Genomic DNA, 17,619 nt, shown 5'->3' with positions numbered 1-17,619 from the left:
CATGTTCTACCCTATTCCACTGGCCTATGATACTGGTCTGCATCGGTCTGTGGGTTCCCACTGTCCTCTGTTGCTGGATCCAGTCTGAAGTCCTGGTTCAGGCTCTCCGTGGCCTGTCCTGAGCTTCATCAGTCTGCACTGATCTTCCCCAGCCTATATTGCCTGATCTGTGGGCCCCTCTGTAGGGAGCAGACAGCTGAGGCCTCCTTGTCCTGGGGAGCTGCCACCCAGATCCTAGCCTCTGCTCTGGGAATCCAAATCAGAGCCAACAGGAACAGGGACACGGGCCCTGGGTGCCAGGCGAGTCCTTCCTATCCCTTCAAAGACAGAGCTGCACTCCAGGGCTTACAAAGTATATGACAGTGTGACCCACACAGGTGTCAACACGCACATGGTCTAGACGTACTGAGAGTGGTAACTAGGGACCTTGTCCACTGAGGTCCTCAGGGCTGGAGCTAGTGAAAAACAAGTAGTGAGCTTTCAATCAGCTCAAACACAGGCTGAATTTCAACACGCGTTCGCAGATGGCTGCTTTGTGCCAAGCTCTGTGCTGGGCACAAGGGACACAAAAATGCACGCAACCCAGTCACTGCCCGTGGAGAGCCCTCACTAGGCCAGGGAGCGCACAGTCGCAATAGAATAAGGTAGGCAGTGAGAATGGTAACCAGAGGGTCAGGCTCTGGGAGCACAGCGGAGATGTGTCCCCCAGAGGTCAGGGAAGGCTTCACGGAGGAGGTGATGCTTGAACAGAGTCTTGCAGGATGAATGGAGAGGAAGGGCCTTCTAGGCGCAGGGAGCAGCATGGGCCAGTGTGTTCTCGGGCGGAGCAGAGTGCCATGTGTTCGAGATGCAGAGCGGTCTGGACAGGCTTCCAGGACCCAGGTGCCAGCTAAGCTGCCTGGGCTTTCTCCCACGGACAGTGGGTTTGCCCTCCCTCCCTGGCCTGCCTGGACACCCCATCTTGGCCCTGGGAACTTGTCCAGCCCCACGGCCTCCGCTGCAACCACAGGCTGAGAGTGCAAGGAAGGGGACAGCTCGCAGCCCTCTCCAGGGACAGCTGGGCCCAGCGCAGGGCCGGATGGCTGAGGGCAGGAGCGGGCCCGCGAGGGCTGTGGCGCAGGCCTCCTCGCCTCAACCCAGCCAGACCCAGCCTGGGGGTTCTGGTCACGGCCTTCCTCTGGCTCCAGCAGGGGCGGCAGGAAGCTGGGCTGCTGAATAATTGAAAAGAAGGCTTTCAACCTCCTCCCTGCCTCCCTGCAGCGTCTTCTCGAGGGTTGGGTAACAAACAGCCGTGCCAGGCCTCCCGAGAGAGACTCCAAGGAGGCAGGGAAGAAGCTCCCTCTGCTAACTCTCTCACTGCTGGCTGCCCCAGTGCCTTTCTCCCAGCAAGTACTGGTCTCTACTGGTCCTCGTGGGATGGTATCTGTGAAAAATGACCTACGAGTCTTCACCAGTTGGTACTGATTTGGAATGCACACTGTCTACCGGATCCGTTCTGATGGACGCTGATTTATGTTTCTTACTGATGAACTCATGTGGTTTAGCCTGGTTGGCAGTGTTTGTGGGTAATACTGACGGTTAACACTTATACATAGAACTTACTACCGGGCGCTGCACTGTACATATGTTAATGCCTTCACCCCTCAGGGGTTACTTATTTTAACCCCATTTTACAAATGAGGAAACTGAGCACAGAGGTTAAGTCACTTAAGGGCACATAGGAAGTGATTTGAACCCGGGCTGGCTCTTCTGCCACTTGCCGATCTGTACAAGTCTGTCCTGCTTAATGTGGACTAGCCTGTCCCTTAAGGTCAGACCTCTCTCCAAAGGGCAGGGGCCACCAAAAGTGAGGGCCCGAGGCAGCAAGAGAACTCTTTCCAAAATGCGAATCTGACTGTGACTTCCCAGCTCCTCGGCCTTCACTGGTTCCCTATTGCCTGCAGATTCCAGCCCTAGCTCCCCAGTCCCCTCCTGTCCCATGGTGCTCAGCTGTGCACAAGCCCACGCTCTTCCGTCTCTCTTCCCTCATCTCTCAGCCTCATCTCTGTGGCTGACCCTAGAGTGAAATCAGAGGAGCCCTTGTGCTTTCATCAGCTTCCCACATGCTCCACACTGTGCCCAAGACATCCTTGCTCCCTTTCTTTATCCCACCAGCTCCTACATACACTTCAAGATCTTCCTTCCAGGGGCCAGCCCCGTGGCCGAGTGGTTAAGTTCGTGTGCTCTGCTTTGGCAGCCCAGGGTTTCACCAGTTCAGATCCCGGGTGCGGACACTGCACCGCTCATCAAGCCATGCTGAGGCGCCATGCCACATGCCACAACTAGAAGGACCCACAACTAAAAATACACAACTATGTACCAGGGGGCTTTGGGGAGAAAAAGGAAAAATAAATCTTTAAATAAAAAAAAAAATCTTTCCTCCAGGAAGACCTCCCAGCTATGCTCCCCTCCACACACACCAAGTTAGTTGAGGTCTCTACCATGTCCCCCATCCCAGCCCTTATCTTGCTACTTTGCTGGTATCAGTCCTTCTCCCCCTGCATTCTCTCGTCTTCTGGTGTGCCCCAGAGTGACCACTCACTGACTAACTGATATGAATGAGTGACCCACCCCTAAAGCTGAGGGGCTATCTCCCGGTCCTGTGGTCCCTACCCCTCAGCCCCACCTTCTTGGTCAGGGAGCATCGGGAGGGCTTCCAGTTTGTTCTAGCTACTGCTTGATTACCTTTGCCCCCTCTCCATGCTCTTGCTCACAGGCTGGAGGTCTGAAGAAGGGCCCCCACAAGGAAGGGAAGGGTTGACAAGAGAGCCCCCTCCCTACAGTGCTCCAGAGGACACGTCGGTGCCGTAGATGCAGGCTGGCTTCACTGCCCAGGACTGGGGCGGGGTGGGGGCATGCCTAGATTCCTTGTACACAGTGGAGATAGGTTTTCTTTTCCAGCTTGATAAAATGTCTTTTCAAACCTTTGTTGTTGTATACTCGTTCTACAAAACCCAGACTTAGTTTCACAACCTAAGTACCTGGTTTCATGTGTGTTTGTCAGTTTCATCACGTTTCTGACAGTTACAAAGATTTTTTTTCCTCCAGGAAACTCAGGAGGCACATCCCTCCCCACCCCCTCTCCTCACACTCGGCTTTTTCTCTGGAAAGACTCACTCTGTGTTTGCAGCCCCCACCCTCATGGGAAGCATCCCACACCACCCTGGCCCTCTTAGTCCCCGGTCCCTGGACCCTGCCATGCCCTTCCTCTCAGCCTGTGCTGTCTGTGCCTGGACTCCTCCTTCCTTACATAGAGAAGACTCATCCTTCAAAGGGCCAATTCAAACACCATTGCCTTTGTGAAGCTTTCCCTGACCACTGCAGGTGAAAGTAGACCCTCTCTGGTCTCTTTTATGCCTCCCCCCCCCCACCCCCGGAACTGGGCAGGGGTTGGAATTCAAGATCTGTACTCATAACAAGCTTGTCACTGAAAGAATGAACGACCCCACCATGCTATGAGGTAGGGAGTATTGTCTCCATTTTACAGAAGAGAAAATAGAGGCTCAGGGAGGTTTAATAAGTTTCTCTGGTCACCCAGGCAGAAGTGGTGAAGCCTAATTCAAGCTCAAGTCTTCTGGCTCCAAATTCACTGCTCTTTGTTCACCCTCCACTTTCCTGGGCCAGTAGGAGACAGCAGAAAGACTTTAGTGGCAAGAAGGTAGTTAAATTGTGTGTGACTGTGGATTGAGGGGTTACTTGAAGCTGTGGGGATCTGTACCTTTGAGGGTGTGCAGGCCCTGAGTCCTGGCGTTGTCACTGGGGGAATGAGTGTCTGGCAGGCAGGGCAGGGAAGGAGCCCTCAGGGGAATGGGTGCTGCCCCCCGCGCGAGAAAGGCTTCTGAACCGGCAGCAAACGGGGCCACGGGTTGGCGCCGTGGGTGCTGTCCATGGTGCTGGAGGCCGAGGCGCCGTGAGAGATGGGGAGGGGCGGAGTTTGCCGGGGAGGCGAGGGGAAAGTGGCCCAGGTCATCCCTCCATCCCTGGGGTGGAATGACACCCACCCCATGCCCTGGGCTCTGGCCTCTGCCCTCTCCTTCTCCCTCCACAGTCAACAACCTTGTTCACTCTCAGGTTTCAGTCGCCAGCTACATAATGGCAACTCCCAAATCTCAGCCTCCTGAGCACCAGACCCATGATCTAAGGATTCCTGGACATCTTCCCCTGGATGTCTAGGGACTCTTTGCACCCACCACTTCCAAAAGAGGACAGTCACCACCGATATAATAATAATAACGACCACCGGTACCACTGATGAGACCTTCATTGCATGCTGGGTCCTGTGGTAGCATTTCACATGTATTAGTTCTTTACAACAAACCTATAAGGAGGGTGCTATTATTAGTCCCATTTTACAGGCAAAAAAAATTGAGGCACAGCGTTTAAGTCTCATGACAAAAGTCACACAGCTCATGAGTTCCCGAAGAGCGTGGTGCTGTGTCGCCGTCAAACCAGGGTTCCCCAGACAGGGCCCAGCCTCCCCCTCAGACATATATGTGGTCCACATCTCCCTCTCCCCAGACCTAGCCAGATCACTACTGGCCTGAGCATCCTACCCCTCTGTGCCCCAGGGTGAGTGACGATCTCATTAGCTGAGAGGCCTCTGTACCTGTCAGCAGACTGGACCCTGCTGTACAGATGGGCTGTTTCACCTTCAATTAATCTCTACCTGCAGGGCTGGACTTGCAGTTCCAGCAGCCAGACTGTGCTCCATCCTGCCCTTGGCCGGGGCTCCTTAGAGGACTCGCACTTGAGTCTGGGAGAGGGAGGCAAACCCAGGGACTCAGCCATGAGGCTTGGAAGTCAGGGCTCTGGTCCTTTAGCCACTTCCTGGCTGGCAGAAGAGGAGATGCTCCCCTGTCTGCTGGCTAAATTAGAGCTTCGTGACTTAATCTGCACATGGCTTTGGCCAGCTCAGCATCTGGGCCTACCCTTGGGACCTGACCCAGTGCTGGGGACAGCCTCAGGGCTGAGCTCTGGGGGTGGCTGGTGTGGGTCCAGCCACCGACTAAGTCAGCAGGAAGGGGGCGGGCTGAAGGCTTGGTAGTATATATATGTAGTTAGTATTACCTAGATTTCCAGAATAGGAAAGGACATGTAGCATCTTTGAGTCCAACCCCCTCATTGTCCAGTGGAGAAATAAGCATCCAGAGATGAGGAGAGACTTTCTCAGGGTCTCACAGCCAATCAGCAGTAGAGAAATTTTCTGCTCTCATTGCTGCTCATGAAGGGTCAATGGCCCCAAAGACTTTAAAAATTAAGGTCAGGGGGCCGGCCCCATGGCCGAGTGGTTAGGTTCGCACACTCCACCGCGGCGGCCCAAGGTCTCACCAGTTCGGATCCTGGGCATGGGCATGGCACCGCTCGTCAGGTCACACTGGGGCGGCGTCCCACATGCCACAATCAGAAGGACCCACAACTAAAAAATATACAACTATGTACAGGGCGGATTTGGGGAGAAAAAGCAGAAAAAAAAAGATTGGCAACAGTTGTTAGCTCAGGTGCCAATCTTTAAGAAAAAAAAAAGTTAAGGTCAGGGTTAGGACTCTAGAGTCCATTGCCTGCTTGACCCCAGCAAGCTCCCCACTCTCAACGTACCTCCACAGTGCCCTCCATGTTCTCCATCACGGTAAATGGCTGCACCATCCACCTGGTCACCCAAGCCAGGGAGAAACCCAACGTCATCCAACATACTTCCCCCGCCCCCCGCTGCCACCCCCACAACCAGTCAGTCACAGTCCTGCCAAGCCTGTCCATTTAGTTCTTGAATCGTGGTCCAGGCATCACCTGCTCTGGTGTCCCCATCTCTGGCCCCTTCCCACCCCTTCTGGGGAACCTGCCCTGATCGACCAGGCAGAGCTGCAGACCTTTCTCAAGTTCTCTTTTCTCACACTACACTCTGATACCTTTTGGTCTCCCAGAGCAGCGTGTGAGCTCCTAGAGGGCCAAACGGGGTCTTCTCCATCTCCAAATCCCCAGCCTTTCATAGGGTGGAGCCCAGAATAGATGCTGGGTGTTTGTTGAGTGAATATAGTGTCTCTCTCCTGTTGGAACAGTTCTTATAATGGGGAATTCCCTCCTTCTGGGATGAACTGAAGTGTTTGGGGTTTTTTTTAAGTTTTGATTGCTGGGGGAAAAATCCTTTCTTGGGCTTCACTGAAGTCCACTCTAGACAACTTCCCTGCAGAGGTCCTGGCTTTCTTCTGGAACCACTCAGATTGGCTAGGTCCTTGCTCCTCTCAGTGTGGTCCAAGGACCAGCAGCATCGGGGTCACTTGGGAACTTCTTAGAAATGCAAATTCTCAGACGCCACCCCAGATCTACTGAATCAGAAACTCTGGGGGTTGAGCAGAGTCATCTGTGTTTTAACAAGCCCTCCAGATGACACTGATGCCTAATAAAACTTGAGAACTGCTGCTCTAGACACCAGCTCCCAATTGCTTGTCCGTGGATAGTCTGTATCAGGATCACTCAGGGAATAATAACAATTTCACCCCCAGAGATCTTGGATTTAGTAGGTCTGGGGTGGGTCTCAGGTAGGATTGACATAGAAAATATAAGACACCCAGTTAAATTTGAATTTCAGATAAACAATGAATTTTTTTTAGTATAAGGATGTCCTAAATACGAAATTCATGAAATTCAAATTTAATTTAACTATGCATCCTGTATTTTTATTTGCCAAATCTGGCAACGCTACCTACTTCTAACAAGCTTCCTAGCAGATTCAGCTAGGTTTGGCCTAAACCCTCGACAATCCTTCAAGTATTTGAAGATAGGGATTCTGAATGTCTGTATATTCTTATCATCTCCCCATTCTAGATATTGTATTTTTGTTGATGGAGCCTAAGATAACATGCACTTTTGGCAGCCACATTATGATACTGACTCCAATTGAGTCTGTGACCATTGAAAACTCCTAAGTCCTTCCTAAATATGCTGCTTCTGAACTATGTCTATCCCTTCCAATTTTAGAAAGTTAGTTTGGGACTCAGCTTCAGAATGAGACATTTCTCACCATCCTGTTTCACCTTCTTAGATTCCATCTTTCCAGTCAATTCAGCCCTTTTAGATTCTGACTCTATTTATGAGCCTTCCAAGGTGCCATCCTCAGTGAATCTGGTCATCAGGTGATCAACGTTCCATCGGTCAAGGTGAACATGTTGGATCAGACATGGGTGAGGAGAGTGCCCTATGGTCCTCCACTCAACACCTCCATCTAACGTGACATTAACCCATTAATCAGCTCCCTTCCAGCATAGGCCAACCTATCCACTAATCACAACCATGCAGAACTAGTTCCCCAGCACAGTGTCTCTCTCTCCCTCTGAAATCTCACAAGGATTCTGTAAAAGACAACGTCGGATGCCTTGCAGGGAGGCCCTGTGCCCGCAGTAACTCCCCAGTCTGCTGGCCCAGCCACCCCAACTTGGACAGAAGTGGGAATGGTGTGCAATGACTCGTTCTTAGGAGCCCGGCCCCTCCTCTAGGGGTTCAGGGGTCATCTTTTTAATAATCTGCCTCAGGTTCCTGCCTGGTGCTGTCCAAGTCACCAGGTGAAGCTGGTAGATCCCACCAGCTATCCCAGTGAATCCATACTGCATCTGTCCCCTGCGCCCTCTCACTCCCTCCCTTCCTCCTCAGTCAATCCTGAAGGATGGTCCTCAGCAGCCTAGCAATCTTACCCAGGCATTCTCCGAGTGCTGGGGATAGAATTTCTCAGGGTCTGGAGATCTGAGTGCGCTCAGAACTGCTCCCACCAGCTTCCCCTCCCTTGCCCTCAAGGACCTCAGGCCAAGTTCTAGGCTGGGAGCCTTGCTGGTGTCAGAGGGGTAGCATGCAGAGCAGCATCACTCAAGTCCTGGCCCCATGGGCCCTTGCTGGGGCCTGAGCACCTTCTCCCCACACTGTCAGCATGCCTCCTGCATTGCCAGGTGCTGGGTAGGCTCTGGGGAGCCAGAATGAAGGGACCCTCCTCTCTTCCAAGAGTTCATGGTCCAAAACAGGGGTAAGATGCAAGCAACAAGTTGAACCTCAGTATCTAAAGAGGTGAGGACAAAAGCTGTGGGAGCACAAGGAGGGAATGACTCATCCTTCCTCAGAGGCATGCCCAGCTTCCCAGAAGAGGTGATATTTGGGCTGAATCCTCTAGGTGGAGAAGAGGGAAAACAGAGTTCCAGCATAGGAGCATCTCATGGGCAAAGGCACAAAGGAGTGAGAAGTGTCTGGGTACAGATGACCAAGGCTGAGAGGCTGGATGTTGGTTGAAGGATGAGATGTAGCAAGGGATGAAGCTGCAAGACAGCCTAGGGCAAAATGCAAAGGGGTCTTGCAGGCTGTATTAACGACTGTGCCAGGCAGTGCTCTATCCTACCTCCCATTGTAATTGTCTTCTCTTGTTCACTTCCTATGCATTGAGCCCCACCTGCTCAGGCATTTTGCTGGCACTTGGAATTGAAAGCTAAACTGCCCCCAGCCCAGAGGGAACCAGACCTGTGAGCCCTCAGTGACCACAGTGAGTGGTGAGAGCCCTGGGAGGGTGGCACCAGCCAGAGGGCTAAGGGAGGTTTTCCAGAAGGTGGTGATGCCTACGAGCAGTGACTTTGAGGACACATAGGAGGCAGGAGAAGAGTGTCCCAGGGGAAGAGAGCAGCAATTGGAAAATCCTGGAAGCAAGAGAGATGGAGAATCTGTGTAGGAGTCAGGGGTGGGGAGGGGTATGGCTAGACCAGAAGGCACACCACGTCAAGACTTTAAGCCAAGGGGATGGAAGCCACTAGAGGCTATTAATCAGGGCATGACACAGTCTGATTTGCTCCTGGATCCATCTCCCAGGTTACTGATGGAGCAGGACGGAGAGGGCAGGAGGGCCAGCGGGATGCTGAGGCAATAGACCAGAGTGAGGGGCTTGGATTGAGGTAGTGACTGGAGGAGAGCAAGCCGATAAATGTGAGTGACGTTGAGAAGACGGGATGAGGAGCCAAACTTGGTGACAGATAAGCTGCAGTGGGCCAGGGCAACAGGCATCTAAAGCTCCACACATGTCCTGGGCTCAGGTGACCAACAGCCGGAAGGGCCACCCCTGAGCCAAGCACCGTGGTCAAGGCAGGTGGGCAGCAGGGCTCCCAGACTCTGTGTGAGGCCTGGTGAATGGGTGATGCTTGTGGGGCACCCCAGGAGAAGCCCTGCCAGAGCTGAGGTGCAGGGCTAGGCTAGGACAGAGGCGGGAAGCCAGCAGAGTTCACGGGTGGAAAGAGAGGTTAGGACAGCTTTGGTCTGTAAACCCCCCAAAACCCTCCTCTCCTGAAGAGTCTGGAAGATGCTGCCAGACACAGGTAGGGATCAGAGGCTCAGGGAGGGTCATTGATGTCCTCAGGGTCACACAGCAAAGAGTGGAGGAGCCTGGCCTAGAACCCAGGGACTTGGGCTTTAGGGGGATGGACATATGAAAGGAGCTTATGTTCTCATCACCACTGTCACTGCCTCTCACTCTGTACCCTTCAGAGCCTCCTGTGCCTCTCGTGGTCCCCCTCTCTCTTCTCTGCCTTCCAGTCTTGGTGGCTCTGACCATCCTCCACCCCATCACTCTGAGCCAGTGTGTGTTGAGTGAGGGGAGTGTTGTTAGGGGGCTGCGTTGCAGGGAAGGCCCCATCCGGGATGCCCAGACATGCCCATCCCTTCTTCTCTTCCCACCTCCCTCCACCCCTCCCCTCCCTCCAATCCCACTCCCTGGGAAGGAGGCCTCTCTGTTGCTTAGCAACTGGCAGAGCCTTGGAGAAAGGAAATGGAAATAGCTCAGGAGGTGCCTCCCTTCTGTTAAGATAGTTCCTTGGTGTGTGTGTGTGTGTGTGCACACGTGTGCGAGCACATGCTCTAATTTGGGTCTAGCGTGGAGCCAAGGCTTCTTACCTCCCAGGTTGTGCTGACACCCACATCACCCTGAGCCTGCAGGAGGATGTGGCTGTCTGGAAAGCTAATGTCAGTGCCACTTTTGGTCACATCCTCAGAAGCCGTGTTTCAGAACAAAGGAGGGGACAGACTGGTGGGCTTCCGTCTGAATCAGGCTCCCCCCTGGAATGTTGGCTTTGGAAAAGTTGGACAGATCAAAGTGGAAACCGAAAACTGCATCTGTGGTGGGAATGGACGGGAGCCCAGAGAAGGCTCCATCTTCTCATTTCTGGGGGCTGCCCTGGGAGCAGACACAGAGGCAGGAGCATGTGGAGTCTGTGACCCCACAGGCCAGAGTCAGGATGATGGGTGTTTGGGGGAAGAAGGCATTTAAACTGAGCCTGTAGGAAAAAGAAAAATAAAACTAAAAATTGTCCCAGAGACCCATCTGGTTGCCCGGTAGTTGCAAGCAGCTGTGTAGCAGGGGCTGGGCGCTCAGGCCTGGGAATTGGTACAGGCAGAGAGGGCTGCCCTAGCGGGTTACCAGGTCCCTGGAGATGACGCTAAGCACCCTCAGGGGCCATCAAGTCCAGCCTGCACCCACCCACCTTACAGATGGGGAAAGCCCAGGGTCCAATTCCCCCTCGTGCCCTGAGGTGTGACCCAAAGGTGCGAATGGGCCGGCAGCCCCTCTGCAGCAGGAGAGGAAGCGGATTAGAGCCGTGAGTGGGCCTTTAAAGCTCCAGGATTAACCCGCGCAGAGAGGAGCTTAGCAGGTGACCGAGAAGTGACCATCCCGCCTGGTGTCCATGTCTGTCCCACAGGGCCGAGGCCAGCGGCTCCGGGGCCAGCCGCCATGTCCTCCACCGTGAACAACGGGGCGGCCAGCATGCCGTCGCCGCCCGACGCTGCCAACGGCTTCCCGCAGCCCGGCGCCTCCTCCGGGACCTGGCCGCGGGCCGAGGAGGAGCTGCGCGCCGCGGAGCCGGGCCTGGTGAAGCGTGCGCACCGCGAGATCCTGGACCACGAGCGCAAGCGGCGCGTAGAGCTCAAGTGCATGGAGCTGCAGGAGATGATGGAGGAGCAGGGGTGAGCCAAGCGGGGTTGGCCGGCGGGGGCGGGGCCGGGAGCGCTGGGACCCGGGAGCCAGTCAGGCAAAGCGCCAGAGTCTGAACCAGCGGGGTAGAACCATGGCAAGCCCCGCTGAACTTTGTTTATTCAACCAATAAGCTGTCTTGAACGCCGGCTCTTTGTCAAACTCCGAACTGAGCTCAGATTCACAGAAACCAAGGAGACACAGTCCATGCCTTCCAGAAACATCTTGTCCTCTGGGGGAGAGAGGCATGTCAACATCAATGACAGCGCAAGGCCTCAGTTTCCCCTTCTATAAAATGAGAGGCTCAGGCTGCCGGGTCTCTGCCAAGCAGGTGCCGCAGCCAGGCAGGAAAGCACAGTGGCTCCCTGCTCTGTGGGAGGGCCGCGTGTGGTTTCAGCAGAGAACTCCCAGCCGGCAGCCACACCCACGAGCTTAGGTTCACTCTGTCTAGTTCAGAACCAGCCAGAGAGGCACACAAGTGTGCCAGACACTGTGCTGGGCAATGCTGGGCCCCAGAGCCGGACTGGAGTCACTTCCTCAAAGACGGCCCCCGCTCCCCTGCTCCCTCCCCATCTCAGAAGGAAAACGAGTATGTTAAGGACCAACTCCGCCATAAGACAGATCAGAATCGTGGTTGTAGGACAGGACAGGGGAGGGCCAAGTGCTTCAGGAGCTCAGAGGAGAGATTCTGAGAGAAGACATTTGAGTGGGCTTTGAAGGGTGAGTAGGAGTTCATCAGGCTGAGAAGGTTGTGTCTTGCTCAGTCAGTAAGGATTTAGGGACCTCCCCTGAAAGTCCAGAGGAGACAGGACAGCTCTCACACATGGAGCTGGAGGCAAAGAAACGAAGAACAAAGGCTTCCCATTTGTGCAGCTCCAAGGAAAGCTGGTTGTCCCAAGGCTCCTTCTTGCATCTACCCTGAGTACTCTGAAACCAGCGGGCTGGCTGTTAAGAGAGTCAAAGTGGGGAGCAGGTCTGGCTCATCAGACTGGCCCTGTCAGTGAGCTGAGAAATCAGAAATGCCCAGAGCAGTGGGGCCTGGAGCCACATCATGGCAGACAGCCTGTGCACAGCGGTCCTTCCAAGCTGCACCTTTGTCAGTCCCTCCAGGCCTCCTGGGCTTCCCAGGAAGCAGCCAAGACATGGCTCACAGTCCCTGTGGAGCCTGGGAAGACACTGAGGCCGCGACAGAGACAGTCACCTGCTGAAGGCCATCAGGAAGGCAGGGCCAAGGCTAGGCCTGGATCCAGGGCCCCCAACGGGTTGCCAGGCAGGGCCACTTGTAAGAAAAAGACTAAGGCACAGGGACTTGGTGTTCACCTCCAGCTGGGGAACAGGTAGGGGTGGGGAGGTCCCTGCAGAGAAGGATGGATGGATGGAAGGCTGCTGAAGATAGATGAAAGGAGGCCTCCAGCTGGTGGTGAGAACAGGTTTGATGAGCTGTGGAAGTGGGCAGAGGAAATGAGATCCCCAGGGGCAGAGTTGAGTAGGGGCTGAGAGGGGAGTGTCCTCCTGCAGAGAGAACCCCAGACCGTAATGATACCTGCAAATCCTGATGAGTTGGGCGACTCCAGGAGTGAAGGGAGTGTGGGCAGGTGGGCGTGGTTGGGGGACAGGAGGGATAACTGGGAGAGAAGAGGGCCAGCCTTCTGTGCTTTGTTCTCAGAAACTGCCCCCTTCCCCTGATGGAGCCCCACCCCTTCCTGAGCCCCCTTCCCCTCACTGAGCCCTCTCCTCCTCACAGGAACCTTCCTTCTGAAAGCCCTCCCCCTTGCAGAGCCCCATGGTTTCTGGGAAGCTCTAAGGCCCCTCCCTCACGGCACCTCTCTCCCTCCTCAAGCCTCCTCCCCCTGGCTGAATCTCCTCCTCCTCCAGAAGCCCCTCACTGCTCCCAGGGGGATCATTATCAGATGAGGGCAGCCACAAGCAGAGGGAGATGGCATATGGCCATGTCCTTGGTGTCAGTCCCCCGGCATCAAGGACCCATGCCTCTGGGAAGGCCCCACTAGGTCTCCAGATGTTCACTCAGGGCCCCTTCCCCACCCAAGCCCTGGCTGGAGGTGGTCCTCAGGCTGGAATCCCCACAAATTACCATCCCCCTCCCCTCCCTACCCCTTAGCAGCAGACTGATCAGTGGAGGTACAGCCACTCTGAAACCCAACAATCCAGGCTTCCAGCCCTGGCCTGGGACCTTGGGCAAGCCACAGTTACTCGCCTATAAAGTAGAGAGTTGTTCTGAGTCCTGTGGACTAAGGCACATACAGGGCTCCCCCGCCCCCAGCCAGTCCCCAGAAAGTGCTCCACAAACACAAGGGACCCTTGCCCTATTCTAAAATCCAGTCATTAATATCCATTTCTAGAAACACTGGTTCATTCACATTTATTTACCAGGTTCTGAGGCATTTGACAAATATTCCCACTAGTCACAGGAACACACATTCTTTGGCCCCATTAAAAAGCAATCCCTCCCTTAATATTGATGGATGGCCGGCTAATTCACTGCTGATTGATGCTGCATTTGGAGTCACCTTCCCGGGCAGCCTCTGCGTGTAGCCGGCAATCACGGTGGGGGCAGGGACGGAGGCCCCAGCCGGCCGGGCGCGATGCTGGACAGCTCCCACCCCGGCTCTGGGACGGCTGGGCTTGCAGCTCTGAGCCTCTCCCTGCTCCGTCTCCTCACCTGTAAAATAAATAGGAAGAGGAAGGCCACCCCGCCCCGCTCAGAGCTACGGTGAAGTTCAAATTAACAACCAAGGAAGCAATTAGCTAGGAAGTGCTGGGTCCGGGCAAAGACAGGCAGAATTAAACATTTTCCACTCTGGGGACCTCTTTTAAAATGCAGCCTCCCCCTACCCCAGCCCCAGAGGGCAAGCCAGGAAGTCCGCAAAGCAACAAGGAATTTGGCACGTCCTTCCCACAGAGCGGAGTGGGGAGGAGGGAGCCAGACTGGCTGGGTGAGCATCTGAGCCAGGAGTCTGGGGCGCGGAGACAGACATCACTGCCCTCCCTATCCCCCTCTCCCGTCCAAGGCCTCGACTTTTGGCCAGCCAGGCTCCTCCCTGGTCTTCAGCTGGCAGGCACTGCCACCTCCATCACTACAGCCTCCATCTCTGTCTCAGACTTCGCCTCCTGGGAAAGCAGAGAGAAGGGGCGCAGGTGACTCTCGGCCTGGGACCACGTTCACCTGGCGGGGATCTGGGGTGGAAAAAGGCAGGAAGCCTGGGATGCCTAGATCCTCTGTCCCCACTGCTCTGGGACAAGTAATCCTCCATCAATACCATTTATTGAGCACCTACTGTATGCCAGGCATGTGCAAAGTGCTTTATATGCATCATCTCCCTTAACCCTTATGACAACCGTGCAAGGCAGGTTACTAGCCCATTTCACAGATGTAGAGGCTAAGGCTGAGAGAAGTGTATGGACTCGTCCAAGGTCACAGAGCTGGAATGTGGGGGTACCAGGATTCAAACACAGAACTGCTGGGCTCTGCTGCCTCTCCCCACAATCACTGTCCCATGTGACCTCAGCTGAGGCTTGACCTCAAGAGATATGAGGGGAGGGGAGACTCATAGGTGGTGGTCGCACTTGAGACTGCTATGCCCAATAACCAGATGTCATCCCTAGGTCCCAATTTTCTCCCAGCAAGATGCCCTGGGGCATAGAGGGGTCCTCCCCAAGCCTCTGAGACCGTACACCCCAGCATCTCCAGCCCCCAATGGCAGATGCTGGAGTTAGTCAACTTGCCTTAGAGCTGCCGGCTCTGGGATGAGACGTAAGTTCCTGCACATGTCCTGCTCCAGGTCTTCATGAAACTGAGCTTTACTCTCCCCTCCCAGCCTCTCATGCTCCATAAGACTCCAGGCATGGGGGCTTGGAGCCTGGCCTGAAGCCCTTCCACCCATCTGGAGATCTGGCCCAGTCTTGGTCTTGGGCCGTCTCCTCCCCAACCCCACCAGGCCCAGGGCCCCATGCCAATGACCCAGCCAGCCTATGTCTCCCTCCCAGGGGTCTAGGAGTCAGGGGCTGGGCAGTCTTGAAGGGCCTGTGCTGTTTGTGCTGATGTCAATAACAAGCTGGTCTCCTGGGGAGAAAGTGAGATGAGAGCAGTTCCTCTGTGCCTCCACTGCTCAGAAAGGGGCCATCAACCCTTCTTCCTGGGCACCAGGCCAGCGCAGCTGACCGAGGGCTCTGCACTGCCTAACAAGCAAGATCAAGGGACCTCTGGCCAAATGCCTGAGCCTGAGGCTAAATAGGGCCTGAGGCGGACACTTATGAGCCAAGACACAGAGCTTGGTGACACTGGGTTAGAGGTGTCAGCACAGCATGGCCTGAGCCACACACATACCCACCCCTGTGGTGAGGGTGGGGGGTTGGAAGAGATGAGCCCCTCCCCCTGCCGGGCAAGTTTCAATCCTCCCTATGGTGGGCCACACGGTGCCTGAACCTGCAAAGGGACAGACCTTAGCGGGGGGTCAGGGGACACCTGGTTAAGGAGCAGGGAGTGCTCCTCATCTAACCCCATGAAATATTCAACCAGTCCTAGTTCTGACTTCACCATCTCTGCGGGAACCCCTGCAGTAGCCCAATGCCAGCCTCTCTGCCTCCAGGTCCCTCTCCTCCAGCCACGCGGCCACCAGACCCACCTTTCCAAAATGAAAATCCAACCTTCAAACTCTTCGTTGCCCCTCCATCACCAGTCACTTATTTGTCAAAAAATGTTGGATGCCACATGTGGCAGGCAAGGTGCCAGATGCTGGGGACACAATGGCCATCCAGACAGATAAGGTCCCTGCCTTCAGGGAACTCCCAGGCCAGCGCAGGATACACAGGAGCCAACAGATACTGACTAGCACATGAACCACCTGCCAGGATCCAGGAGGGACAGGTTGCTATGGAAACACACACGTTCGCACCTCACCTGGTCAGGGGCATCCGTCCTGCTGTAAACATGCAGTGAGTCATATCTTTGTGCTCAGCCATGATTATTTCCACTGGGTAAACCTGGAAGTTAATTTCTGAGTCAAAGGATGTGTTGATTTTTTTAAGGCTTTTGAAAAGAATTGCCAAATTGCTCTCCAAAAAGGCTGAGTCAATCCGCAAGTGCTTGCTGAAGGAGGGGAGGGAATGAGGGAGGCGCAAAGGAGGGAGACAAGAGATGGGGCCCCTGAGAGGGAACAACATACCATTTTCATGGACAGGCTGAGTGGGGAGGGCTGGGCTGCTGTGTGGACAGAGAGTGGATGGTGAGCGGATGACAGAGACATGATGGGACCCCCGTTCCCATTTTGCCACCATGTGTTCTGTAGAGGAGAATGACCGACCTGCAGCCCAGGAAGGGGAAAGAGGGGGTCTAGGAGCCTAAGATCCATTCGGTGTCAGACACTGGACACCTGCTGCATGCCAGGCACAGGACAAGGGGCTGGACAAGCATAGACCTCCCCGCACACCGCCCCCCACCCAGGGTGGCAGCATGGACACAGGCTGGAGGGGAAACGCCAGAGGAGCTGGGAGGCCTGGGCAGCAGCTCTCACAGTCGTGCAGTGAGAGAGAAGGACAATTGACCCCAGGGTGTGGGAGCAAGGATGAGGAGCCAGACCAGGCTCAGGGAGGGAAGGAGAGGGGAGGAGAGAAATCAGGAGCTTCCACTCAAGGCCCAGACTTCATCCACCCACCCCGCCCCCCCACACACACAAACCAGGAGGCAATGGATCTATGTATGATCCTGGGCAACCACTGGGCAGCCTTGACCTTGCAGAGGTGGGGATACTCTGAGGACGTCCCAAGGCTATTGGGGAACAGATGTGCCTGAGGCCAGGAGGGCAGAAGATTCCCACTTCTGCCCTAAAATGTCTCCAGAGAGTGACTGCAGCCTGGATGTGGGAGAGAGGCCGGCCTGAGGGTGGAGGAGGGCCAGGAGGAAGGGCACAGCCTCCCCTCGTAGGTTTCCCCACCTCTGGGAACTCTTCCTAAAAAGAAAAAGGTTATTTGTTTGTTTGACTGGTTGTTCATTTGTTTGTGTAGTTGGTTGGTTGGCTGGTTTGGTGCAAAATGGGTAGGTCTTGAGCATCCCCAGTGCTGAGAGCCTTGCTCGGTGGTGTAACTGTGGACAGGTCATTGCAAGCTGGAAAGTGCCCTCGGGAGGGCGACAGGCAGAGAGGGAACCACAGGCAAGAGAGCAGCCCTCACCTTCCCTGTGCCCCCACAGGTACTCAGAGGAGGAGACCCGGCAGAAGGTCAGGACTTTCCGGCAGATGCTGATGGAGAAGGAAGGAATGCTCACCAGGGAGGACCGGCCTGGGGGCCACATGTGAGTGCTCACCTTTGTAGGGGCAGGGGAGGGAGAGGGTGCAGGCTCAGGCAGCAGCAGAGTGCCAGAGGGGCCTTTTCAAGTGCTCCCTCTGCGGGCTGGAGGGCACAAGGAAGAGGAGGAGAGGGCATGGGCCCTGTCCACAGAAGCTCTGGCCTGGCTCAGGCACAAGGCAGGGGCCACTGGGCGCCCGGGCATCACTGAAGGACCCCAACTCCCTGCCACCCCATGTTCTATCTATGGTCCAGCAGCAGGGGAGGCAGCCCAGATCTCAGCTCAGGGAATCCTGAGG

At 55.2% G+C, this 17,619-nt stretch overlaps 1 protein-coding gene across 1 annotated transcript in view; it reads left to right on the top strand.

Annotated features, from left to right (window-relative positions):
* SRRM3 (serine/arginine repetitive matrix 3) overlaps positions 1 to 17,619 on the top strand; it is a 61,011-nt gene that overhangs the window by 10,118 nt on the left and 33,274 nt on the right. Inside the window, 2 exon segments of the mRNA XM_070483938.1 lie at positions 10,749 to 11,013; positions 17,226 to 17,327. Coding sequence (XP_070340039.1) covers positions 10,781 to 11,013; positions 17,226 to 17,327 — 335 coding nt within the window. The 5' untranslated portion in view covers positions 10,749 to 10,780.

This window comes from Equus asinus, chromosome 14, assembly GCF_041296235.1.
Source record: "Equus asinus isolate D_3611 breed Donkey chromosome 14, EquAss-T2T_v2, whole genome shotgun sequence".
Taxonomy (NCBI): domain Eukaryota; kingdom Metazoa; phylum Chordata; class Mammalia; order Perissodactyla; family Equidae; genus Equus; species Equus asinus.
Note: the sequence above shows the minus strand (reverse complement) of the source record. Positions and strands in the feature narration are given on the sequence as shown.